Source organism: Melanerpes formicivorus, unplaced genomic scaffold, assembly GCF_026170545.1.
Source record: "Melanerpes formicivorus ecotype bairdi unplaced genomic scaffold, bMelFor1.0.p_v2 SCAF_11, whole genome shotgun sequence".
NCBI lineage: Eukaryota > Metazoa > Chordata > Aves > Piciformes > Picidae > Melanerpes > Melanerpes formicivorus.
This window is the reverse complement of record NW_027142363.1, coordinates 18956813-18983453: the sequence shown is the minus strand read 5'-3', so window position 1 is coordinate 18983453 and position 26641 is coordinate 18956813. Positions and strand designations below refer to the sequence as shown.

General features: G+C 45.5%; 1 protein-coding gene across 8 annotated transcripts in view; it reads left to right on the top strand.

The window, feature by feature from the left end:
* The first annotated feature begins 307 nt into the window (after positions 1-307).
* Positions 308-26641, top strand: part of MAP7D2 (MAP7 domain containing 2) — a 96326-nt gene continuing 69992 nt past the window's right edge. For 3 of the 8 annotated variants that reach the window (XM_068144754.1, XM_068144757.1, XM_068144756.1), the window contains exon 1: positions 309-529. In XM_068144754.1, the coding sequence (XP_068000855.1) occupies positions 487-529 (43 nt within the window). In that variant the 5' untranslated portion in view covers positions 309-486. Of the gene's footprint in view, positions 530-2139; positions 2189-26641 lie in introns of those variants that run through there. The other 5 variants (XM_068144759.1, XM_068144758.1, XM_068144760.1 and 2 more) reach the window with 3 other exon arrangements.

Here is a 26641-nt window from a genome sequence, read left to right as displayed (position 1 = left end):
GGGGGCGGCCCAGGCCTCCCCCGCCAGAGGCACCCCAGCGCCCGGGACCGGCCCTCTCCGGCCCGCCTGGCACAGCAGGCATCGGCTTGGGGCGAGGCTCTACTCAGTGACTACCAGCGGGAGCACCCTGCCTGGCACAGCGGGCATCAGCTTGGGGCGAGGCTCTCTCTACTCAGTGACTACCAGCGGGACCACCCCGCCCTCAGCGCTGCCAGGCGGGGCGGGCGCGGCACCTGCCGGCGCGGGAGCCGCCCCGCCCTGCGCAGGCGGCACCGGCTGAGGAGCCGCCACCGAACGGCACCAGGCAGCCGTCGGCCGCCGTGCCCGGCCCTGTTCCCGCTCCTCCCCCGCCCGCCGCGCTGTGTCAGGTGCCGCGGGGCGGGCAGTGCGCCTGTGCGGTGGCCGCTGGGCGCCGCGGAACGAAGCGGAGCCCCGGCGGCGGCAGGAGGAGGACGAGGCTGAGGCTGTGACCACCGTCCCGGGAAGATGGCGGAGCCGGGAGCTGCGCGCAGCTACCCGCGGGCGACAGGTATGGGATGAGTCTGTGGCCCCGCAAGGTGCTGGAGGACAGCGGCTCCACCGCTTGCTCCTCTTAGCTGCCCCTAGCGCCGTCCCGTCCTCTTCTTGCCCCCAGGCCAGGTCTACCGAAGCCCCGGGGGGTGGCAGACGACGGTCGCTCCCGCGCCTGCCGGGCAGGTGCTGACCGACGCGGCGCTGAGCGGGCGGCAGCGGGAGGGTCCGGCCGCCATCTCGGGCCGGGGCCGCCGCGGGGCGCGGAGCGGGGTCCGGCCCCGGTCCGTAGAGGCGCGGTCCCCAGGTCCTGGTCCCCAGGTCCTGGTCCCTAGGCGCGTTGTCTTCCGCGGGAGCCGCAGGGGTGCCGGCGCCTAGGGCAGCCGGCGGTTGGCAGCGCCTGGGGACACGCAGAGCGAACGGGTCTCGCCCGAGGCCCCCGAAGCGCCCTTGCCCCCCGCTGTCCGGTGCCGCCTTAGTAGTGCGGGAGGTGTTTGCCGTGAGGTGGCTTTTGTGCGGCAGGTCGGGCTCGCCGGGCAGAAGCTGCGTGTGCCGCCGCGATTTCCCCGACCGCCGGCTGCGCTGCCGGGGAGGGCGGCTGCTTGGTTTTACCCCGAAGGGGAGAGCGGGGAGGGAGCGACTTATAACCCTTATTTCCAGCGGTGCCTGGGCCTGCCTGTGCTGGTTGGCCAACCCGAGTAGCAAACTGGTTGAGCTGGTATCGAGTGTGAACGCCTCACTCTGAGCCCTTATATAGGCATGGTACCTATTAAGGTTCCTCCTGGTTGCTTGGTGAAGACAACCTCTGATTTCCGAGGGTGAAAGCGTGTGTGAGATGTGGATGGAGGTCTGTGTGCTGGGGTGGTATCAGGTCCCCCAGCACCATGAGATATTAGGTACAAGGCTGGTTGGAGGTCACAAGGCTCTTAGCCTTGTGAAGGTGTTAGGGTTCGTCTGTCTGCCCTTTCTTCACATGACCTCTGACTGGTTGGATACATGACATGAGTGGTGAGTAAGGTGTTAGGCAGCTGCTCCTTATACTTTTCCTTTAATTATCTCACATGAGCCTTAGCTTTGTGGATGGCAAACCATCTAAACCTGGGGCGTAAGAGGGAATTAATTTCCCTCTTGTCCTAAGCTGCTGTAGTTTCTAAATGCAGGTTTACAACTGCTTTGGGAGATAAGGAAGTATTATTATCCAAAATTTATGGGAGTAGGAAGATGAATCCAAATCTTTGACTTCTCTGAGGTAACACTGTGTGGGAAGCCAAGTAGGGAGCTGGGAACACCTGTATTTGCTGTTCCTTGCCCAGCTCTCACGCTCAGCAGTCACTGCACCTGCTGTAAGCTGTTGCAGTTGAGCGGTTACTTCTGGGTCTTGGATCTCTATTTTTTCCATGTTTCATATGGAAATGATGTTCAGGATTGATATTTGCCTTTTTTTTTGGTCTCCTCTATAAAGCATAAGGAAATCTGCCCAATATTCTCTTGTACTCTTCCCAGACGTTTTCCTTCATGTGTTTTTCTACCTTATACTTTCTAACTTGGGAGGCAAATGTTGGGGAAGAAAAAAAGCTTTGCTCATTACATAGACCAGAGCATCATCTATTTTTCACCCTTTGTAGGAATTGGAATCCACAGAAAAGGCAGCATGTGGTATTATTGAAGATGATATCAGGTGGGTCATGTGTTGTTGAGCACGGACAGGCACAGACAGATGTAATCACTTGTGGTCAAGTATTGACATTTGAACACCAATGACCAAGTTAGATTGGTCCCAGCCTAATCTGTTACTGTATTTGAATTGGCTGCTAGAAGATAATGTGGTGTAAAAGATTGTCCTTGTGTCTGGTGTGTTTAACAGACAGTGGTGTGGATGGGATTTGGATCAGTTGCAGCAGAGAATGAGACAATTTTTTTCTGGGAGTTTGCTTAAACCAATTTTCTAGCAAGCACAAATGGCTACTAATGCAGATTGTTAGCATGGATGTGGACATGTCACCCTCTTAATTCACATGCTGGTCTTGGGTCCCTTCCAACCCTGATTCTATGATCTTGTTCCTAGGGATAGAAACAATCTTACTTCCACGTTGCAGAATAAAATGTTTTTTCTTACAGTGTTGCCCCCCAAAGGGGGCTGATGGCTGCAGCCTTTATTTCCCCTTTGCAAACTTTGTAGTTGTCTAGCAGCATCTGAATCTTGATCTCTAGGGTTCTCCACTGATAGGATGACAGTGAAAGTGAAGCACCAGATTTAGTGTGTCCATCACTTCAGACTGCCTGCCTAGATCAAGCTGTAACAAGGAAGCCTGCAGTAATGGAAGTTATTTCCATCTCTTAATAACTAGGGAAGAGGCAAAAAGGAGCAAAATTCTGTGGCACAGGAAATATTTGAGAAGCCAAGTGCCCAAAATCCCCAAACCCCAGAAATCCAAGGTGTGGGGAATAGAGATGCTGCAACCTGCTACATTGCAGGGATCTTTTTGTCAAGGACAATGTTAGGTGACCAAAATGTTATTACCACTGCCATTGGTAGTAAAAGGAGCAACTAAATTGTGTTTGAAGGACAAGCTGCTCAGTATTGAATCTCTCTTCTTCCCTTTTGCTGCCCACTGACATGTGCTCAGCTGTTTGGAGAGATTGCAATACTGAAAGGTTTTCAGAGCAAAAGAGACTTTTTTTTTGTTTTCTTCTTATAGTAAAAGTTGGTCAACCTTAAAAGGATTTAAGAAAAAAAATTAGGTGGTGTAGCCAACTTAGACTGTATATCCTGAAGTTGACAAAAGCCACAAAAGAGATTGAGGGAGAGGAACAGCTTCCTTTACGAGGAGAGCCTGAGGGAGCTGGAGCTCTGTAGCTCGGAGAGGAGGAGCCTGAGGGTGACCTCATTGCTGTTGATAAAGATGTGCAGGGTGAGTGCCAAGAGGATGGAGCCAGGCTCTGCTGGGTGATGCCCAATGACAGCACAAGGGGCAGTGGGTGGAAGTTGAAGCATAGGAAGTTCCATGTGAAAGTGAGGAAGAATTTTTTCCTTGTGAGGGTGACAGAACACTGGAACAGGCTGCATAGAGGGCTTGTGTAGTCTCCCCTCCCTCTCTGGAGATATTCAAGATCTGCCTGGATGTGTTCCTGTGTGATCTGGTATAGGTGCTCCTGTGCTGGCAGGGGGGTTGGACTGGGTAATCTTTTGAGGTCCCTTCTGGCCCCTAACATTCAGTGATTCAGTGAAAACCACTTTCTGTGAAAGGAATTCATGGGTGCATTGCTTTAAAATACTGTATCAGTTTTTCTTCTCCATAGCAGTGCTTTTCCAAGTGATTTCCCATTTACCCAAGTGATTTAAAGTATACTTAGTTTCTTTTTTTTTTAATGCTTTTGGAACTCTTTTATTTTCTCTCATATGTGGTCGTTCAAGGTTGTTTATCTTCAAGGTTAGCTCATGTGCTGCTTCTCAGGGGATGTTACCATTTGCAAGTATTTCTTTTAGTTCAGAGCAACTGAATATGCTACATCTTCTCCAGGTTGTCTTCTTACACCTCTCAAGGTGTTTTATTATTTTAAATGCTGTGACAATGACAGACTTTGCCTCTGTTCTTTCAGGGAGGAAAAAAAGTCAGAACCCTTTCCAATTAGTTGTCATTAAACTGTAGTAAAGAAAAGTCTTGCCTTTGAATTCCAAGATTGCAGAAATAAAAGGTGCATCACTTGACATACATGTTAGGAAAGTAAAACCTGATCCAGTTGAGGATGCCCCTGCTCACTGCAGGGGGGTTGGACTGGATGACCTTTAGAGCTTCCTTCCATTCTGGGTGATTCTAAGATCCTGCCTGTATAGGTTCTCTGATGGGAATCAGTGCATGTAAGAACATGGTTTTCCCAATGTACTTGTGGGGGGAAAAAAAGGTAACTTGAAATCTTGGCTAATCAGAGAGGTATTTTACCTCATAGCATTAGCCTAGACTGAGTTGAGATACCTTTCACTGCATTTATCTCCACAGTGATGGATGATGATGTATAGGGGTTTAAAGATAAGAGGTAAGCGAGTTTCACAAAGTGGAAATTTATCTAACCATTAAAATTGAAACCAAAGAATAAGCTCACATGATTTGTTATCTAAAATAATGTAACATTTGCCAGACTTCATGGCTATCATTGAGGTCATTCAAGCTTAGCTTTCTTTTCTTCATTTGTACCGTGAAACTGTCAAGCCCTTGAAATCCTAGCACCCAGCACTCTGAGGAGTCTGAATGTTGTAAGGTTCTTAAAGTACTTCTCATTGCAGTTAAATGGTAGTCAAAGAGTTTCTCTTCTTGAGTGGCCTCGTATGTTCTGTGGATGTACAGCTGTATTGCTTACACATTTCAGGCTTTCTGCAGATGTAATGAATTTCATATATTAAAATTCCTCTTGGTCGCATCTTAGTTTTCTTCCTATAACTCTTAGATTAATTATTTGCAGGAGTTACTTGTTGTCCTAACTAATACCCGTGTCCTCTGCCATACGAAGCCTTGTGAAGGATGTGCTAGTTTCTGTTTGTTATTTGCATATCTCACTTTCCCTGACAGAATGCCAACTCAAACTGGAAATATTTTGCCCTAAATTCTGGGACATCAGTTTCTCTTTCATGCTTGAATGTCTGGAGGGTTTTGCTACTGCTTTCATGTGTTTGTGTCACTTTCCCTTTGATCAAGAAGAAGCTGATTGCTCTTGTGGTGTTAAGGTGATACAGACAAACATCTTCCTCACTGAGACTGATAAAGCATTTCTGTAATCTTTGTACAAACTTCACTTTAGCAGGTAGGCTTCTCTTTGCTTTGCAGCAGCTTTTCAGGGAGAATGACCAAAGTAGTGATGACTAGAAGTGGTGTAACATAGAATCACAGAATGTTAGGGGTTGCAAAGAACCTCAGATCATCCAGTCCAACCTCCCTGCTAGAGCAGGAGCACCTAGAGCAGCTCACACAGGAACACAGCCAGGTGGCTTTGGAATGTCTCCAGAGAAGGAGAATCCACAACCTCTCTGGGCAGCCTGCTTCAGGGCTCTGGCACCCTCACAGGGGAAGTTCCCTCTTCTGTTCCTGTGGCACCTCCTCTGCTCCAGCTTGCACCCAGTGCCACTTGTGCTGTCCTTAGACATCCCTGAGCAGAGCCTGGTTCTATCCTCCCCACACTGCCCTGCACATCTTTAATAACAGCAATGAGTGCAGCCCTCAGGCTCCTCTGCTCCAAGCCCCAGCTCCAAAGTAGTAATGACTAAAAGTAGTATTCCCCATGTTGTTCAGGGATTGCACAGGTATGGCAGCTGTTTGCTTAGGAGTTATTTTGCTTTACGTTGTTATTCTCAGTGTGCCAACAACTGCTTCTTCACTGTGGCTTTGTGTTATTTTTCTTGGCATAAATAAAGGTGCCAGTAGCAAACCAACCTCTTATTAGCATTTTGCTTTTGTTAATTTGAATTCCTTTACAAGGTGCAGTTTTGTCTGTTCCAGTGTTACAGCATGTGCTTTTATAGATTGGGGTAATTTGGAAAACACAGTCTGGAGCTGAATTTCTTGTGGTGATTTAACAGAAGAGGTTTTGCATCATACAATATTAAACTTCTTCAGCTTTCTTGATTCTGTTGTAAGAGTAAATGTGTGTTTGGTATAGTCCTGGGCATTCACATGCCTTTTTCTGGTGTGTGAGAAATGGGGAAATTCCCTTTTCTGTACTTTGAGTACAGAAATAGGTGAAACTGTTCAAGCTTTTGAAGCCAAGCCCTTTGCTGCTAATTACATCTGCTGCTTTTTAAAGTCATTCCTGTTTGCCTTCCAAGAGAACCTCTCCACAGAGCATGTATTACTTGGGTTGATATGATAAGCATTTTATTGGGGTGCCTTATGAGTTCATGTGTCATGCCAGAGGCAGCTGCCTAGTGACTCCACATGCTCATTAATGCATCTTTTTGGACAATAGGAGAAATGGATTTTATGTCTCAGCACTTCAGTGCCATCATTGTGCACCCAGCCATTTCCATAGATTTGTACATTGGCTTAGGTTGGAAGGCACCCCAACAATTGTCTAGTAGTTTCAACCCCCCCTGCCATGTGTGGGGACACCTTCCACCAGCCCAGGTTGCTGAGGGCCTCATCCAACCTGGCCTTGAACACCTTCAGGGTGGGGTCACCCATAACCTTCCTGGGTAAGCTGTTGCAGTGTCTCACCAGCCTCACTGGAAAGAATTTCTTCCTAATCTCCAGTCTCAATTTGCCCTCCTCAAGCTTCAATCCATTCCCTCTCATCCTATCACTACAAGCCCTTGTAAAATATCCCTTTGGGGCTTTCCTGGAGGCTCCCTTCAGGTACTGGAAATCTGCTCTAAGGTCTCTTTTGGAACCTTCTCTTCTTCATGCTGAAGAACCCCTACTCTCTCAGCCTGTCTCTTTTTAGAAGAAGAAAGTATATGAAGCTTCATAAATCTACTTTCTTTTGATGAATAATTTTTTAGATACTTCTCTTTCCTAGTTGTGCTTTTTTAATAAACAAACAAAGCCCTAGAATTCGTTCTGAGGTATTTGACAAGTATACCTGAGGTTTCAGTAGGATAAGCAAATAATGCCTTGGATCAAAATGGATGCTACTATGCTTCAGTTTGTGGATGCTACTGTAAGTGCATCTCCAAAATAGTCAAAGAAAATAGTATGTATATCTGTAGTAGGTCTGATTGGTTTGTCTGTGTCAATGCCAGATGCTGGAGCACATATTGTGGTTCAATTTCAGTGGAAATACACCTTGCTTGTTTCAGTCCCTCTGAACTGTCAACTTATTTGGCTCATGCCAAGCAGAAGGTAGCAGAGCTCTTCAGCAGAGTATTTAAATATTTGTAGTTTGCAGTTCCCTTTGGTTGGAGGTGTGGTGGAATACTGAGATTCTTAGTGTAGCTTTGATTTAAAGAGGGGAAAAAAAAGGCAAGATACACATTTGTCTAAGCTGTGGCGTGCCTGGATCTGTTGTCTTCTGCTGCAGGAGTGCTGAAAGGGGCTCCTCCTCTTCCCCTGCTGCTTTTTCCCTTCAGCACTAAATCAAGTGATAGGCTGAAGAACACTCCAGACTGAGTAAACTTAGTTATGGAGTTGGAATAAAAATCCAGCAGAGAATTACATTTGAAGAAAAAGAAACATAATTCTGACAAAATTCCACACATATGAAATAAAATGGGTTTGTTGTGGGGTTTTTTGGGTTTGTTTTGTTTGGTTTGTGTTTGGTCCTTTGGGGGTGTTTGGGTGTGGGTTTTGGTGGGGTTTTTACTGGTGGTTTTTTGGTTCGGTTTTTTTTTTGTTTGTTCGTTTTTCTCTGTGCTCCAAAGTAGGCTGAATGGCAGTTTGTACCAGAAGGGCTTTTCCTTTTCACTCCAGAGAATCACAGAATGTTAGGAGTTGGAAGGCACCTTGAAAGATCACCCAGTCCAACCCCCCTGCCAGAGCAAGAGCACCTAGAGCAGGTCACACAGGAATACATCCAGGTTGGTTTGGAATGTCTCTAGAGAAGGAGACTCCCCAACCTCTCTGGACAGCCTGCTCCATCCTCTGGCACTCTCACATGGTTAAACTTTTTTCCTTTTGTTCCTGTGGCACCTCCTCTGCTCCAGCTTGCACCCATTGCCTCTTGTTGTCTATCACTGGACATCCCTGGACATCCCAGCAGAGCCTGGTTCCATCCTCCTGACACTGCCCTGCACATCTTTATCAGCAGGAATGAGGTCACCCCTCAGGCTCCTCTGCTCCAAGCCCCAGCTCACTCAGCCTGGCCTCACAGGGCCAGCAGCATCTCTGTGGCTCTTTGCTGGACTCTCTCAAGCAGTTCCCTGAGGCCCTTCTTGAACTGAGTGGCCCAGAACTGGACACAGGATTTCAGATGTGGACTCCAGGGCAGAGTAGAGGGGCAGGAGAGCCTCTCTCAACCTACTAACTGCAGCCCTTCTAATTCACCCCAGGATGCCATTAGGTTTTTTTTGGCCACAATGGCACATTGCTGGTTCATGGTCATCCTTCTGTCCACCAGGACCATGAAAGTCCAAAACAGGACAATACTGCAGTGTTTATCCACACATCATTCCTGTGATTTTTACATGTTTTAAGTGCAGTGGTTTAATTCTCCTTCCCTCAGGAGGGTGGTGTCATCTAATGGGAAGTGCTTTTCTTCTCGTGCTGGTCATTTTCTCTCTCTCCATCATGCTGAATGTGGCGCCACTGTGTGTATAGAGACCCACCTTGTGTCAAGAGAAAGAGACCTCAGAGAGAAAACTGGCAAACTGCAGTTGTGGCTGTTAAAATGTTGGTTAGGAGTAAGCCAGTTTTAGCTTCCAAAATAAATGATGGATAAGCTGGTTCTCCTTTCTCTGACCTAAAGGGAAGAGGCAGTGTGGCATGGCCTTTATCCTTAGTTTCTTGACTTTTAATACTGTGCTGTAGTCACACAGTATCTTTTCTCCAATGGTCTGTTAATAGATGTAAGTATTTTCATTGTGTTTCTTGGGTTTAGTAGCATTAAGTGCTGTGGTTGTAAGTAAACATGGGAATTATCAACACTGAGGAAGCAGTTTAATGGTGCAGTGAAATAAATGGGTGACCTTCCTTTAGTGTAAATGGGGTTTTGATGAGGTTCTGGACAAGGATGCTGGATTGTAAGGTTGTGATCCACAATGTGTTTCACAGCTCTGTGAGGCCAAGTTATGGCACTGAATGAAAATGTTTGTGATGCACAGGGAAGAGATTGCTTGGACAAAGTATGCAGAAAGGTTAATTCTAATTCAGAAAGGTTGGGTTTTTGTGGCATTGTCAAGTTGTGGAACTGAAAGAACATCTGAAAAAGAAAATAGCTGCAAATATTGAGGCATTTAGGATTTAAATTGAAAGAGAATATATTTAGATTGGATCTTAGGAAGAAATTCTTCACTATGTGGGTGGCAAGGCTCTGGAATGGACTGTCCAGAGAGGTTGTGGATGCCTCCTCCCTGGAGATGTTCAAGACCAGGTTGGATGGGGCCTTGAGTAGAATAGAATAGAATTAACCAGGTTGGAAGAGACCTTTGAGATCATCAAGTCCAACCTATCATCCAACACTATCTAATCAACTACACCATGGCACCAAGTGCCCCATCAAGTCTCTTCCTAAACACCTCCAGGGATGGTGACTCCACCACCTTCCTGGGCAGCACATTCCAATGGCCAATCTCTCTTTCTATGAAGAACTTCTACTTAACATCCAGCCTAAAACGTGGGCTAGGTGAAAGGTGTCCCTGCCTGTGTCAGGGAGCTTGGAGTAGATGGTCTCTAAGGTTTCTTCCAGCCTAGGCCATTCTGTGATTCTGTGATTTACATGCATGGGAAGGGCATGGTTTTCATAATACTCGTTATAATCTAATGGTTTTTTCGCAGTGTGTGTTTTCCTTGGTTTGGATTTGGCTTATTTCCCCTCTGAGGGTTTTTGTTTTGTTTTGTTTTTTTAGTCTCTGTTCTTACACCATAATCACTGTCTGTTTCCAGTCTGCCTTTAAATCTCTTACTACCAAAGGGTGTCTTAAGAAGAATAGGAGGGTAGCCTGTCTTTGAATCTTAATGTGTATTTCATGTGATAAAGTTGTTCAAAATGATGTGTGAAGGGAACTGAAAGTCATGTTACACAGTACAAGCACATCCACTTTCAAATCCAATTCTTGTCATGATTGGTTCGTTTGTAATGCTGAAGACAAACTGAAGACTGTAAGAAAAGCCTTCATGCTACCAAGGTTCCTTGTAATGAATGCTCCCTAAAGCATAGTGACAAGCTTGCAGGCCGTGTAGCAACTCAAAAGGTGTTTAAAATAGCACAGTAATGCTCCTGGAAGACTGCTGAATTCTCTGTTGATGTAAAAACTCTGCAAGCCATAGATCTGCTGATAATGGCGCCCCTGTGCTGTTGAGAAACTGATATCTTGGTAGGTTAACTCTTGTCTGTTTATGTTGGCATTTTATTTTCCTCTCTGATGGTGTTTTCTTCTTTCCCTTTTTTTATCCACTCACCCTTATTTAAAAGGTCCTAAGAATGGCCACCTAAGAGCAACAGGATCTCCTTTACTGCTAATTTTTCCCTGGTGGCTACAAAGTGGCATTGAGGGTAGAGTGTAAAATTACAGCGAACATGCAGGGTCTTTCCTAGTGTCCCACAAATTCAGCTCCAGGAGCTAGAGTTGAATCCAGAAGACCTGGCTGTATTTTTCTGTGTATGTATATTTCCATACTCTATCCTGCTTCTTGCTCCAGCTTCATGATTGCTCTCAATGTAGTAATTCATTCTTGTTCTTTCTGCTCCAGCAGAGCTCACCTGTCTCTCTCTGGCTTTGGGAGAAGAGGGAGAGAAAAACATGATGCTAAAGAGGAGGGGAAGTCCATCAGATGGGCTCTGGTAGGAATTGACCTCTCACCAGCTCACCTGCCTCTTGCAGTGGGAACCCAAAGGGCTAAAGTAGCTCTTAAATGTTTATTGTGGTAGCTGCAGGGGAGGCAAGCAAACCTGGAAGAGGAAAAAAGGTGAAAGGAAGAGAAAATGCATTCCATGATGTTTGGCTTCTGCTTCAGGCATTACTATTCAGAAACAGAGAATCATCATATCAAAGAGCTCTTTGAAAATCAAAGGTAACAAAACCCCAGATAGGCTAAGATGTGTTTTCCTGTTCTTTACAGCAGATCTCAGTTAACACATGTTGAAGTATGGTACTCTCTAAGTTATAAACTTCTGTAGAAGTAGAGGGACAGAAGTCCTCAAGATGGTTTTCTAAGGGCTGTTTTGCACTGGAATCTATCCAGATGTCTCCTGGTGATGTCCATGCTGAAAAACTCTGCTCAAAACTCTTAGGGTATCAGGTAGTGCTTGAAAGATAAAATTTTCTTATTCTGGTCTTCAGTCCCAATGGCTGAGAATTGCTGAAGCTGATTCTGAGAAGCAGCATTTCAGTCCATTTATATTGCACAGTCCTTCATAAGACTGGACAGCTGAAAACTTCCAAGATAGTTATTTCATGTTCCTGTGATGGTTTTCTGTTCAGCTGCTAAAAGCTAGCTTGAACTCCAACTAGATTTGAATGTAGTCAGCCTTCCCTTTTTGTTTCCAGCCACATAATCCAGGTCACTACTTCCCACCTTGCCAGAATAAACCTAATCTGTTCTTCAGTCTCTCATTCAGTACAAAGGTGGTTTCAGCATTGTCTGGGAGATGCTAACTGCTCTCTAGAGGGACCAGTGAAATATTTATTTGCAGGTAGAGCTTTGAGTAACAACCATTAAGTATGCAGGTTTTAGGTCTTTGGTGTGGTTTACACACACTTGTAAGGGCTGATGGTGGCAGGTTTGTAGAGAGAAAACAGCTAGCACTACTTTGATAAGGTGGTGTAGGATTTTGCTCCTGATTCTGAATTTACCCAAGCACATAACACTGAGGTACTCTACCTGTAAGTCTTAAGCTGTTCCATCAGGCACAAGAATGTCTTAATCTTCCAGTGGTAGTTGGCTTTATCCTTTTTGTTCAGAACTGTTCTGTGCATCAGTAAAAAGGTTACTAAAAGCAAAGACTAAAATACTACTGTCTTACAGTTAGCTGATGATCTTGCCTATAGACAGAAGCAACATCAAAATCTTGTTTGGGTGCAGATGCCATTTGTGTTCTCCTGTAAGTAGTATGGATGCCGAATTTTCTCTTTTGGTGGTATTGGTAGTATTATTCCTTCCCAGTGAGGCAGAGCATGTGGGTATAGTTGGCTGGGATGGTGTACCTATAACTTGCTTTGGTCTGTTGCTGCTACTCCTGGAAAATCCATTCTTCTTGCTCTCTTGCTGCTCGCAAGTCAAGGATAGTGAGAGCCCATCCTTGTGAGTGCAAAAACCTGCTCTTCCCTTTTTGCAGACTTTCTTCTTACAGACACAGGATGGGGTTTGGCTTTTGCTGCAGCTGACTCCTCTTCCCTCCCAAAATACTGACTGGCTTCTTTTACTGAAGCCATCTCAATCTACTTGTCCCTCTCCTCTTTTCACTTGCTGTGGGTAGGCAGGTTCGTCAAGCCCTGACTCTCTATTTTGATCTGCATCCACGTGTGAAACAGAACTCAGGCAGAGTGCAGCATCCCTGAGCCAGTGCTGACTTTCAGGCCAAGTGCAAGGTAATATGGAGTTCTGTGTTCAGCAGAACTACTTTCTGTTGCCACTGTCACACAAAAGCCTTTTCTTGTACAGGTGTGTCCTGACCTTTGATCTGACCACAGTTTGTATCTAATCAGTTCTGGTAAGGAGCCTTCTACTAAGAGTGCTCCATCTGATGAATGCACCTTTCCAGTGAGGCAAGGCTTGTGCACAGGTAACCTTTTATTAGCCCAACCAATTATGGTCCAAACAAGCAAACTTTCTTGCCCATTGATCTGGAAAAAAGGAAACTGACTATTGGTTCATGGCATGTGGAAGTGGGGAGAGGAGCAAAGAAGTGGCTGGAGAAGCCTTGAGGCTCTCTTGGCTGGCAGCACTGAGTTCCTGCTTTTGCAGAGGCACAGACTCATGTGACCCAGCCTTTTACACTGGGGCACAGCAGCTGTGATCTTTTGCTTTGCTATGGGTGTGCTGCAGTGGCAGCTGCACCTTAGGGTGCTTCTGTTCAGCCCAGGGAAGGCTCTAGGTAAGCACCAATCAGGAAATAGGGGAATAGAAGTTCAACAGTCTAAACGCTTTGTAAGGTATTCCAGTATGATTCCTGGGTTTACAGGGGGGATGCTGCTATTACATTTCAAGAAATAATTTACTTGAATTCAAGACAAATCTCCAGGGGTGTAGAACAAAGTGTGGAATGAGCAACTGCTGTGTTCTAGTGTTGCCAATGATGGGTTTGGGATTTTTGTGGTTATGTAAGAAACTGCCACAGTTCTTCTTCACCTCCTCTAATGTAGCAACTCTGATTAGTAAATAAAACCGTGAAGGTGAAATTCCAGACTGCCAAAGGAAATGAAAACTGGCATTTAAAAACAAAAATTCATTTAAAAAAATCCCAACCTTTTTGGCATTTCTTTCCTATCAGCATGTTTGATCCAGGGTGCACACGCTTAGATGATCTAAAAGTAAATAAGCCAAGGGAACATCACTCATTTGGAGCGTTGCTGCATCCAGTTGTCAGATAAATGGGAGATATATCACACTACTGGTTAGCTTCCATGAAGAACACAGCACAGTCTCCACTTTCCTTCCTTTGAGAGCTGCTTTTGTCAAGGAAGTGTCAGATGCAAGCATCCTGGCTTCCTTGAAGTGAAAATGTCAGCCCTGGTGCTGTTAGCAAGCGCTGGATTTTGTTCTTAACGTGGTAGGATTTATGGCACCACACTGTGATCACATCTGGAGCTAAACAGCAGGCAAGCATCTTACTGTGGGGCTTTCTGCAAGGGCTCTGCGCATGGGGACTCTGCTGGTATGGAGAGCAGCATAGAGGAAAGGGACGTGGTGGACAGAAGGATGACTAGGAGCTAGAAATCGGTCTTTGTGGCCAAGGCCAGTGGCATCCTGGAGTGGGTTAGGAGTGTGGTTAGTAGGTCAAGAAGGGTTCTTTTCCCTCCCTACTCTGCCCTGGTGAGGCAACATCTGGAATATTGTGTCCAGCTCTGAGTCCCTCAGTTCAAGAAGGACCTCAGGGAACTGCTTGACAGAGTCCGGCACAGAGCCCCCAAGCTGCTGCAGGCAGTGGAACGTCTCCCTGTGAGGCCAGGCTGAGGGAGCTGGGGCTTGGAGCAGAGGAGCCTGAGGGCTGCCCTCATTCCTGTTGATAAAGATGTGCAGGGCAGTGCAGGATGGAGCCAGGCTCTACTCAGGGATGTCCAAGGACAGGACAAGGTGCACTGGGTGCCAGCTGGAGCATAGGAGGCTCCACCTGGAACAGAATGGAAAGCTTTTCCCTGTGAGGGTGCCGGAGCAGGCTGCCCAGAGAGGTTGTGGAGTCTCCTTCTCTGCAGACTTTCCAAACCCACCTGGATATATTCCTGTATGAGCTGCTCTAGGTGCTGCTGCTCTGGCAGGGGGGTTGGCCTGGATGATATTTCGAGGTCCCTTCCAACTTGTAACATTGTGTGACGCTGTGACAGGCTTCTAAGGTTTCTGGAAGTAGAAGAGCATTTAACAAGATCAAGTCTATTGTGTCAGTAAAGCACTAGCAGCTTTGCTGCATTTTTTGATAAGATTTTCATGGAATATTTTAGGGTTAAGAGGGAGTAGAAGAGATCTTGCTGCCACCTATAGCATCACCAAATGTCAGATCTATTCCTAGCGCAGATGTGCTTTCCTTCAGTGTTGCAGGATTTAAGATAGTTGTGGACATGCAATAGTTATCTGGAACACACACACACACCCCTTTCTCTTGCTTAGCTGAGCTGAGCCAGAACTGGAACCCACTCTGAGACTTACATGCCACAGGGTACATTTTTATCAGCACCTTTGAAGGCAAAGGGAATATCTGAGGCCATGTAGAACTGCTTAGTTTCACATTGAAGAGTTTTCAACCTTATTATAAAGCCGTTCTTGCTCTTTGGGCTTGGGTTTTTTTTCACTGGATGAATAATTTCAGGGCAGCATAAATAAAAGAGGGAAAGTTTATGTCCTCTATGGAATGTTGTACAAAATATATAGTTTGTATTGTTGTCTCTTATGCAGATTGCCTGCTAAGTGTAAAAAGGTAGCAGCTCCTTTAACACTTTGCTTGTAGCACAAGGGTGTGTGCTTCTAAAAATGATTGGCAGAGCAGCAAACTGCAGAGAGGAGGAGTTCAGTTGTTGGGGGTTTGTTTTGTGCACAACATAGAGACGTGTGGGAGGTGGATAATTTAATCCAAGCACGTAGGGTAAGATCCTGAGAAAGGTAGAGATTTCCCTTACTACTTTCACGTTTTCAAATACAGCTAGCTGAAAAGTCTGTAGTAATGCTGTTTGATTGAGGGTGGTAGTCATATGTGTGTGAGGAGGGAAAATTTGCCACAGCATTTGGAGCTGTGTCCTCGTACAGCCTTGGAGGCAGGGGGTATGCTGTAGAGAGGTGATAGTGGAAACAGGACTCTGCAGGAAGAGTTGAAAGCAGCAAGCATGAAACCACTGTTTGTTCTGGGAGTGGAAGTCTTAAATGATATGGAGACAGGCTGAGAGAGTTGGGGCTGTTCAGCATGGAGAAAAGAAGGCTGCAGTGAGACCTTAAAGCAGCCTTCCAGTACATGAAGGGGACTACCAGAAAGTCAGGAAGGGACTTTTTATACAGTCTTTTAGTGATAGGATGAAAGGGGATGGATTGAAGCTTGAGAAGGGCAGATTGAGCCTGGAGATTAGGAAGAAATTCTTTCCAGTGAGGGTGGTGAGACACTGGAACAGGCTGCCCAGGGAGGCTGTGGATGCCTCCTCCTGGAGGTGCTCAAGGCCAGGTTGGATGAGACCTTGAGCAATGTGGTCTAGCGGAAGGTGTCCCTGCCCATGGCAGGGGTGTTGGAACCAGAGGATCTTTAAGGTCCCTTTGAATCCAAACCATTTTATGATTCTATGACCAATGCAAACCATAGCTTAGGTAGCATGCACAGTATTGATAACTTTGGTATCAATAGTAAGGAAGGAAACCCTGTGACTTTGATATCAGTTGTAAGGAAGGAATCAATTCACTCTTCATTTTTCTGTAGAAGCTTCTAGGCTCTCCTGAAAACAAACAAAATGTCTGCTTCAGATGTCCAGGGCCACGTTCTGGCACATTATGCAGTGATTTTTCTGTGCAGCTGCCTGTTATCTGAAGAAGAGTATCTCAGTGGAGGGAGGAAGGTAGGAAGCTCACACTGATATTTTATTGTGGAGCACTCCTGTTGTGTAGCTGATGCTCCCAAGACATGGCTGTAGTTATTTATGTAACCCCTAACAATCAATTGGTATAATTTTCCTTAAGCATTCTCATGATGTATTGATTTATTTTTTAACTCCCAGCTTGAGTAGCCTACTGTAAAAAATCATTATTAGTTGAAGCCACTAACTCATGACATCTGCTCTGACATTTCCCTTTCTGCTTAGCCTGCTAAATGAGGTTTGAGTTTTGCAAAGAACATACATTTGCTAATCGGTGACTGTGACTTGATTCCCTAGAAGGATGTAGAGCTTTCCAAATGGCTTGAATTGAAAATTCAAACAAAAGGTAGGTGGGTGTGCTGGTTTGGTTCACAGAGATACTGACTTACAGAGAATGAAGCTTAGCATTTTAGTGGCAATGCTCTGAAAAAGTTGTGGAGGAATAAACAGGAAGTGAATCTGTTGAGTATGCTTCTTGCAACAGGATTAAGGGTTGCTCAAGGATTAAGGATTTGGGTTGGAAGGGACCTCCAAAGGTCATCCAGTCCAACCTCCCTGCAGTCAGTATGAGCATCCTCTACTAGAGCAGGCTTCTTAGAGCCTCATTGATCCTGACCTTGAATATTTCCAGGGCTGGGGCCTCAACTACCTCTCTGGGCAACCTGTTGCAGTGTTCCAGCACCCTCATGGTGCAGAACTTGTTCCTAACATCCAATCTAAGTGTCCTCTTCTCTAATTTCGAAGCAGAGGGTGGTGGATCAGGTTGCCCAGGTAGGTGGTTGAGGCCCCATTCTTGGAGATATTCAAGGTCAGGCTTCATAGGGCTCTGGGCAACCTGATCTAGTGGAGGATGTCCCTGCTTGACTGCAGGGGGTTGGACTGGATGACCTTTGGAGGTCCCTTCCAACCCAAACCATTCTATGATTTTTCTCCATCTGTTTCTGCCATTCATAGTAAGTTACTCATCAAAAGATCTCATTGCTAAGGTTTTGTTTGCAGAAGGGGATTTTGAATTCCAGACACCTGGGTACAATTGGGCAGAACCATGCTTAATAAGGAATAGCATACATTGAAGAATGAACAGGCTCCACATACTCATGTTCTGTGAAGAAACAGCAATTCATCAATTTTTCCTCATAGCCCTGTTATTTATTTATTTATCAGTGTGGATACAGAAGGGTTTTGCATATTGATTTTTATCTTTACTCAGATCTCTGCTTTCATAAAAGAATTTTTTTTTTAGAGAAGCATCCTGCTGCTGTTAGATGATTGTGGAGAAAATCAATCTATGAGGCTGTGTACCAAAACAGCTATTAGGTCTGTTTGCTTAAAAAAACCTTCCTGCATGTAAACAAGAAGGGAAATGCAGTTTGGTAAGCTTGTTCATAGGTGGGTTTAACTTGGGAGGGACCACTGGCAGGGGCATCTTCCACTAGGACAGGTTTCTCAAAGCCTCATCCAACTTGGCTCTGAACACCTCCAGAAAGAGGCATCCACAACCTCCCTGGGCAATGTGTTACAGTGTCTCACCACTCTCACTCTAAAGAATTTCTTCCTAATCTCCTGTCCAAATCTGTCCTTCTCAAGCTTCAGTCCATTCCCTCTCATCCTATCACTCCCAGCCCTTGTAAAAAGTGCTTCCCTGGCTTTCTTGTAGGCTTCCTTTGTGTACTGGAAGGCTGCTTTAAGGTCTCCCCAGAGCCTTCTCTTCTCCATGTGGAACAATCCCAATTCCCTCAGCCTGTCCCCATATGGGAGTTTCTCCAGCCCTCTGATCATCTTTGTGGCCTTCTTTGGACCCAGCAGCTCTATGTCCCTCTTATGCGGGGGGCACCAGAGCTGGACACAGTGCTCCAGATGGGGGTCTCATGAAGGCAGAGTAGAGGGGCAGAATCACCTCCCTTGTCTTGCAGGTCACTTCTTTTGATGCATATTCGTTCTTACTGGTTATTGTTTTTCACCCCCTAGTAAGAGATTTAAGTTTTGCAGGTTTCCTGCATGTATATGTATGTGTATTTATATATATATATATTTTTATATATATATAATATATTTATGTATATATGTCAATAAAAGTCTTTGGAGGTGTCCTGTATTTACTTGTACATTGCATAGAATCCTTTTACACATAGTCACAGGAACAAAACAACTTACATCCCTTTAGGGATTTAATGTTGTGATGGGGAAGGAGGATGGTGAGATTATACTAAACATGGAGTATTTTTTGTCAGCATTACTACACTGCTGCTGTTTCCTAGTGACCTTTTCCAAGCATTGTTCTTGCTGTGCTTCCATCAAACTACGAGAACACTGAGCTCTCCTCAGGTTTATTGTTTTTCATTTCTGAGGTTAACCGTGCATGAGTGCAGCCTAATTCGTGCTGCTCTGAGCATTCAGCTTGAGCAAATGATGAACCTGCAAAGATTAAGTAGCAAGCTGATGCTGTTTCTGTGGGATTTTGTTGAAACCAGGCTCTTTTCCTGGGAACCAGTACCTGCTAATGAGCGTTTGCACAGGTTTGCACCTGTAGATTTGTGTTCTGTTGAGAACTGGGTTCTCTTCATCTATTTTAGGCGTTCTGCTTCAGAAATCTTTCAGTTCTGATGAAATAGGTTTTGAGGCTATGCTTCATCTCTTGAGCAGCCTAAGGACATAATTAGGATATTAAGCACCTAATATTTTAGTTCCTTTGCTAGGATGCTTTAGCTGGTGTTTCTCTTGTTCTTATCAGAGCCCTGCTATTTTGTCCTTTCGTTTCCTCTAGCTCTGTTCCCCTGACAGTGACTGAGTGCTGCCTTCATTCAGGAACCAAAGGCTGATGATGCAGGATATAGTCATATATAATAGAACTGAAAAAAATATGAGCTTTAGATAGTCTAATCTGTTAGAAACCCAGAGTTTTGTGTGTTCTTTTAAAAGCCTTTGATCCATGGCTGGAAATTCATCATTAAATGTCCCTTCCCTGAAGGTTTCTGTCCTCTGCTGCCTAATGTTCTTCCATTGTAATCAATAAAAACTTAGAGTTTTGAGATTTATTTCTTTTCTCTTTTGTTTTCCTCCCACGTATTTAACTCAAAGCTGCCTGCATTGCTATTACATCTGCAGTGTCATTTTTCAGCTGTTAGTAAACAGGCAAATGAAGACAGGTGTTATAACTGAAACCATGCCCTGTATGCACCCTAATGCCTCCCTGGCAGGAGAGCACAAAAATTGCTGTGCATTATGAGGTGCTCCTCAGGAATTTGTCTGACATCTGTCTGTACTGGTTTTCTTGGGCTCCATTTAAATAATGTGGAATAGGGACTTCCATGTCCCTTCCTTGAGAGCAGGTGACACGTCCCAGAACCAGGGAATCAGTTGGGTCAGAAAAGACCTTAAGTCCAACCATTAAGTTTTCTTGTAGCCCCCTTCAGGTACTGGAAGGCTGCTCTAAGGTCTCTCCAGGGCTTTCTTTTCTCCAGGCTGAACAGCCCCAACTGTCTCAGCCTGTCCCCCCACAGGGGAGGTTCTCCAGCCCTTTAATCATCTCCTCTGGACCCTGTCCCTCTTATGCTGAGGTCACCAGAACTGGAGGCAGTGCTGCAGGTGGGGTCTCATGAGAGCAGAGTAAAGGGGGTCCTACCTAGTGTAGGCAAGGGAAAGCAGCCTGATCTGTGTGGTTTGTATGGTACTCTGTGATGTTCAGTGATGGGGCACGGGGTGCAAGCTGGAGCAGAGGAGGTTCCGCATGAACATAAGGAAAAACTTTTTCCTTGTGAGGAATCCAGAGCCCTGGAGCAGGCTGCCCAGGGAGTTTGTGGAGTTGTCTTCTTTGGAGACCTTCCAAAGCCATCTGTCTGTGTTCTCTGTGTCACCTACTCTAGGTGCTCCTGCTCTGGCAGGGGGGTTGAACTGGATGATCTTTGGAGGTTCCTCTAAGCTCCAAGATTTAGTGATTCCATGACATTTCAGCTTCAGGAAGCCTTTGCATAAGCACAGCAGTGCAGATAATGATTTACATCTCATTGCACCCCTTCTCTCACACCCTGCTTCCATGGGAAGCTGTAGAGTTTGCCTTACTAATGCTCCAAAATCCTGCCTGGATAATGAAACTTCTCAGGTTTTCTTTTTCTGCATAATTTGCCAAATAGAGGTAGTATTTAATCTTTGGACAGTTTTCTTGCCATTACTGCATCATTTAATTGGTAATGCCTTATTACTATTATAGCTGTAATCCCCGTGGGACAGGGACTGCCTTTTGTTTTGAGCTTCTGATTCTTTCTGCAACAATGTGAGAGATTCTGTGCAACTCTTTCTTTTTCTGGAATAGAAAATAATATACTTAAAACCCTTAAAGCATGGTGAAACATCAGAGTAAGGGAGGATATTAGAAATAAAAGGACAAGAGGGTAAAATATCCAAAGGAGAACATGGAGGAGGCATAGTTCTGGGAATGTAAATAGTGATATTACAAGACAAATATAATTGAGATGCAAACTGGTCAAAGCATAAAAAGCACAGAGAAAATCCCCCTCCTTTTCTCATACACCCTGCTGGACTTTGTGGCAGGCTGGTAAGTGGTCCATGTGTTAAAGGAACAGTCAAGAAACAGAAGGCTGCATCACTGAAGCTTAATTATTTACATCAGTGTTCTGCATGGAGGACCTTCAGGAGTCTTTCTTGTCCAAGTCTCTCTTATGCTTAAGTTGTATTTAATGTCAGATGGAATTATCCTCAGAGTTACAGCTCTGGTAGATATGGGGAGAGCAACTGATGTCATCTACTTGGACTTGTGTAAGGCATTTGACTCTGTCCCACTTGACAGCCTTGTTTCTAAGATGGAGAGACATAGATTTGTTGGCTGGATCCCTGGGAGGGTAAGGAATTGCACTCAGAGCTGTGATCGATGAATCGATGTGCAGGTGGAGACCAGTGACAAGTGGAGTTCCTCAGGGTTCTGTACTGGGACCAGTGCTGTTGAGCATCTTTGTCAGTGACATGAACAGTGGGATTGAGGCACCCTCAGCAAGTCTGCTGATGATACCAAGCTATGTGGTGCAGTGAACTCCCTGGAGGGCAAGGATGCCATTCAGAAGGATCTTGAGAAGTGGGCTAGTGACAACTGCATGAAGTTTGACAAATCAAAGTGCAAGGTCCTGCATCTGGGTTGGGCCATCCCCAAGTACAAACACAGGCTGGGTGCAGAGTGGGTTGAGAGTAGCTCTGAAGAAAGAAACCTGGGGGTGTTGATTGATAGGAAGCTCCCCATGAGCCAGAAGTGCCCTCATGCAGCCCAGAAGTCAAATTGTGTTCTGGGTTGTATCAAGAGGAGTGAGGCCAGCAGGGCAAGAGAAGGGAATTCTGCCCTTTTACTCTGCTCTTGAGAGACCTCACCTTAAATACTGTGTCTAGTTCTGGTGTCCCCATCATAAGAAGGGGACAGAACTGTTGGAGTGAGTCTAGAGGAGGGCCACAAAGATGATCCAAGGGCTAGAGCACCTCTGCTATGAGGATAGGCTGAGGGAGCTGGGGGTGTTCAACTTGAGAAGACTATGGAGAGATGATTCCAAGGGCTGATGGTTCTTGTGAAAATTATTCCTCTTGTGTCCAGTCAGAATCTTCCCATGGGTAACTTGTACGCATTTGCTCTCAACTTTTCCATGTAAGTCTGCAGAAAGGGAGCCTCTAATCTTCTCTGTAGCCACCCTTTAAATACTGGAGCATGGTGGAAATGTCTCCCCTAAGCCTCCTTTTGTGAAGGCTGTACCAATTCATAAATATTATACATAATTTTATTTTTAGAGAGCAACTTTACTGGCTGTGTTAGAATTATTGATGGTAATTTCAGATGTAAAGATCTCAACTCTCTCCAGAATTTGGCATTATGTGAAAAGCTTTCCCATTTAGAAATGCCTTTAGCCCTTATTTGCACTGTGAAGTCCCAAACCTGTTTGAAATGTAACTTTCTGCAGAATAAAAGCAGCAAGGAAAAAATATGTTGTCTCCTGTCTGCTCTAAAATCTCCAAGTCTGCTGTGTAATTTGTGCTTATCTCCTAGTACACATTATTCATAGATACATAACCATTGTGTAGATCTGCAGAGATTTGAAATTCTCCCTTTAAAACTAGGAGTCAGTTGGAGAATTAAAATTTAGTCTCAGAGAGACTGTTCTCTTTTCCCTTATTCAGTATCTTCTGATTTAATCAGATAGCAATGAAATCCTCCATAGCAAAAGCATTTCTTCTGCTAGTTTGTGTTCAAAGGGACTTCTTAAGTTGTCCTTTTTAAAATCAGAGGGGGGGATTTAATCAAGAGAAGTATTTAAATTACTTCCTTCCAGAAGTTGTTTGATTTTTGAAGATGATGATGTTATTCTTAGTGTATCTCAAAACATCTACAATAATGCTGTTTCTAGAAGAGACATTGTCTCATCTTTCTGAGCAGGCTAGTATGCAATTTGGGCTCTAGCTGTGACCTCATTACATGTAGTAGTGTGAACACAAAAAAACCTCCACTCCCTAAGACAAGTCCTCTGACAACTCTCCTTGCTTTAGAAAGCTCTTCTGGCTATGGTAGCTTTATAAATCAAATAAGGCAAACAGTGTTTCAGATTACAGTATCACAGTATCACCAAGGTTGGAAGAGACCTCAAAGATCATTGGATTCATATATCAAAGAATCATAGTGTTAGGGGTTGGAAGGGATGATCATCCAGTCCAACCCCCCTGCCAGAGCAGGAGCACCTAGAGCAGCTCACACAGGAACACATCCACATGGGTTTGGAATGTCGCCAGAGAAGGAGACTCCACAACCTCTCTGGGCAGCCTGCTCCAGGGCTCTGGCACCCTCACACTGAAAAAATTTTCCTTCTGTTCCTGTGGCACCTCCTCTGCTCCAGCTGGCACTCAGTGCCCCTTGTCCTGTCCTTGGACATCCCTGAGCAGAGCCTGGCTCTGTCCTCCCCACACTGCCCTGCACATCTTTATCAGCAAGAGTGAAAGCACTCCTCGGGCTCCTCTGCTCCAAGCTCAAGAGCACCAGCTCCCTCAACCTATCCTCACAGGGAAATGTTCCAATGCCTTTATCTGTGGCTCTGCACTGGACTCTGTCAAGCAATTCCCTGAGGTCCTTCTTGAACTGAGGGACCCAGAATTGGACACAATATTCCAGATGCAGCCTCACCAGGGCAGATGTACAGAAGTTATCTTCTAATTCTTATGTCAGTTAGATGAATTGGAAGACACAGTCTGAAAAGCTGATGTCCCTGACTACATTTCTTGATTGCTTTGTGAATACCTGTTCCAGCATGACAAATGAAAGGGCAATCCCTTCCCTGCCTTGCCACATCCCAGATAATAACACTTGGCACTCTCCTTGTGGTGTATCCCATTTGTCTTGTGCAGCTCTGAGAAAGCCTGCCTGGCCCTGCTTTCCTGAGCTTGACTATTTTATGCCTGTTTTGACTGACCTTAGGCTAGAGCTGTACAGTCTGCTCTGTCTGTTCTAGGTCTGGCTTATTTAATGATGTAGATTTTGTGGTTTGTTTGTGTGATTGAGTTTGTTTGGGTTTTGTTTTGTTGTTTTTTTATCTTCTCTTGTTGTTTTTAAATGTACCAAAGAATTGCTGTTAACAACACAGTTAAATATCCAGCAATATCTAAGGCCTGAAGTTTTGGCCCTTAGAAGGGGCACAACACTCTGAGGCCCTCCAGGGCTCTGGGATGTGCAGAGTGAAGACATTTTCACTGGATTGCTCTAAAAGATTGACTGGCTTTGTAAAGTATTTTGAACTAAGGCTCAAGTGATTGCAGAGAATAAAAGCTAGAATTTCAAGAGCATGTAGTGAAACCTTCATAATGCCTTTACTTGGTCTTCTCACATTCACTGCTTGCTGATGTTTTTCTTACTAATAGCTTTTTATTGCCTCTGGAGATGATCAAAGTGATGCCCTTTCTTCTCTAGGTTCCATATGACAAAATATTTAGCTTGGTTCAGCTTTTTGTATGTGCAAATAACAGAGGCTGCTGCTGTATGCTTTATTACCACCACAAAATCGCTCAGGTTGGGAGGGACTTTAGATATTGAATCATAGAATGACTTGAGTTGGAAGGGACCTTAATGATCATCTACTTCAACCTCCCCACAATAGGCAGGGACACCTCTCGACTGGACTCAGCTGCTCAAAGCCTCATTGAGCCTGGCCTTCAACATCCCCAGGCAGGAGGCATCCACAGCCTCCCTGGGCAGCCTATTCCAGAGTCTCACCACCCTTGTCCTGAAGAACTTCTTCCTAAGATCCAGTCTAGCCCTGCTCTCCCTCAGCTTCAAACCATTCCCTCTTGACCTGTGTCTAGACATCCTCATGAAAAGTTCCTCTGCAGCCTTCCTGCAGGATCCCTTCAGCTACTGGAAGGCAGCTCTAAGGTTTCCCTGGAGCCTTCTCTTCTCCAGGCTGAACACCCCCAGCTCCCTCAGCCTGTCCTCATAGCAGAGGTGTTCCAGCCCTTGGATCATCTTTGTGGCCCTCCTCAGTGTTTGCTCCAACAGCTCTACATCCTTCTTGTGATGGGGGCACAAGAACTGGAGGCAGGATTGGAGGTGAGGTCTCCCAAGAACAAGAGTAAGGAGGCAGAATCCCCTCTCTTGCCCTGCTGCCCACACTCCTCTGGCTGCAGCCTTGTGCACAGCTGCCTGCTGGGCTGCTTGAGGGCACTGCTGGCTCCTGGGGAGCTTCTCAGCAACCAACAACCCCAAGTCTCTTTCTTCAAGGCTACTCTCAACCCACTCTGCACCCAGCCTTGATTTGTTCCTGGGGTTAGCCTGACCCAGATGCAGGACCTTGCACTCAGTGTTCTCAGCCATCACTGGCATTATCTTTGCAAATAAGATAAATGTGTAAAGAACATGAATCTCAGTTGCCCTGTACAAAAGCCCTTGCTCCTTGCCTTGTAAAGTCATCTGAGCCTTTGATTTGGGTTTACCCAGTAATACTCTTAACCAAGAGTATACATTGAGGTGAGTAAAGCTGATCCACTGCAACATGGTTTGAAAGGAGGTAATTGTACGCTCAGGTGTACAGTTGGATTTACAATGAATTCAAGCATTAAACAACATCTTAAATCAAGCCTGTTGGGTTGTGTGGCTTAAGTGTGAAATGTCTTAATTTAGGTAGGTCCACACCTTCCTCTTTGCTTTCCAGAGCTGTGCTGTCACCTCCCTCCCATGTGTCAGACATAGCTGCCTGCTTCAGCTGTAATCTGCCAACCCCTGTATGAGATTTGCTGGTTAGGGCATGGGCGAGGTGGTGATGAAGAAGAGCTGCAGAGCTGAGTGTGCTGCTTTCTCCTTCACTTTCCTCCCACTGCCCCTCTGCTCTGCCTTGCCAAGCCAGTGTGCAGCTTTTGCAGGTCAGGCAGAGAAGGTGAGTGATCTGCTGTGCTAGTGTGCAGCATGAAATGTAACTCCCACATTGAATTTTGGGCTGAGGTTTGAGCTGTTGTGGTTAGCTGTGCTCTGTGGTTCCTGGGTTGTGTCTACCAATGTGTGCATGCAATTTAGTAACTCTTCTCCCAAGGCCAAATATTTCTACTGAAGGCTATTTTGGTACAGTGAGTGGGAGGAAATTTTTCTTTGTGAGCCTTAAAGTAATTAGAATAAACCTGGGTATTTTCAAATACCACTCTTGAGTGTGTGGCAGACTTGCTGGGTGAGTAATCTACTTCAGATATCCACAGAAAGCTCTTCACCTTTGGTATCATAGAGGGTTTAGATGGATGGACCTTGTCCATAGGGACTGTGGTGTCTTTCTGTTCTGGGGTGCTAAGTAGGCTTGCAGTGTAGATGCACACTGATAATATTCTGTATTGAATGGGAGAATTGAGAGACTCTTAGAATGTTAAGGGTTGGAAGGGACCTTGAAACATCATTCAGTCCAGCCTCCCTGCCAGAGCAGGAGCACCTAGGGCAGGTCACACAGAACACATTCAGGTGGGTTTGGAATGTCTCCAGAGAAGGAGACTCCACAACCTCTCTGGGCAGCCTGCTCCAGGGCTCTGGCACCCTCAAAGGGAAAAAGTTTTTCTTTCTGTTCCCTTGGAACCTCCTCTGCTCCAGCTTGCCCCCAGTGCCTCTTGTCCTGTCATTGGACATCACTGAGCAGAGCCTGACTCTGTGTCCTCCTGACACTGCCCTGCACATGTTTAACAGCAGCACTGAGGGCAGCCCTCAGGCTCCTCTGCTGCCCCAGCTCCCTCAGCCTGTCCTATAAGTACAATTCACAGAGGCATTCCTAATGTGAGCATTGCTGC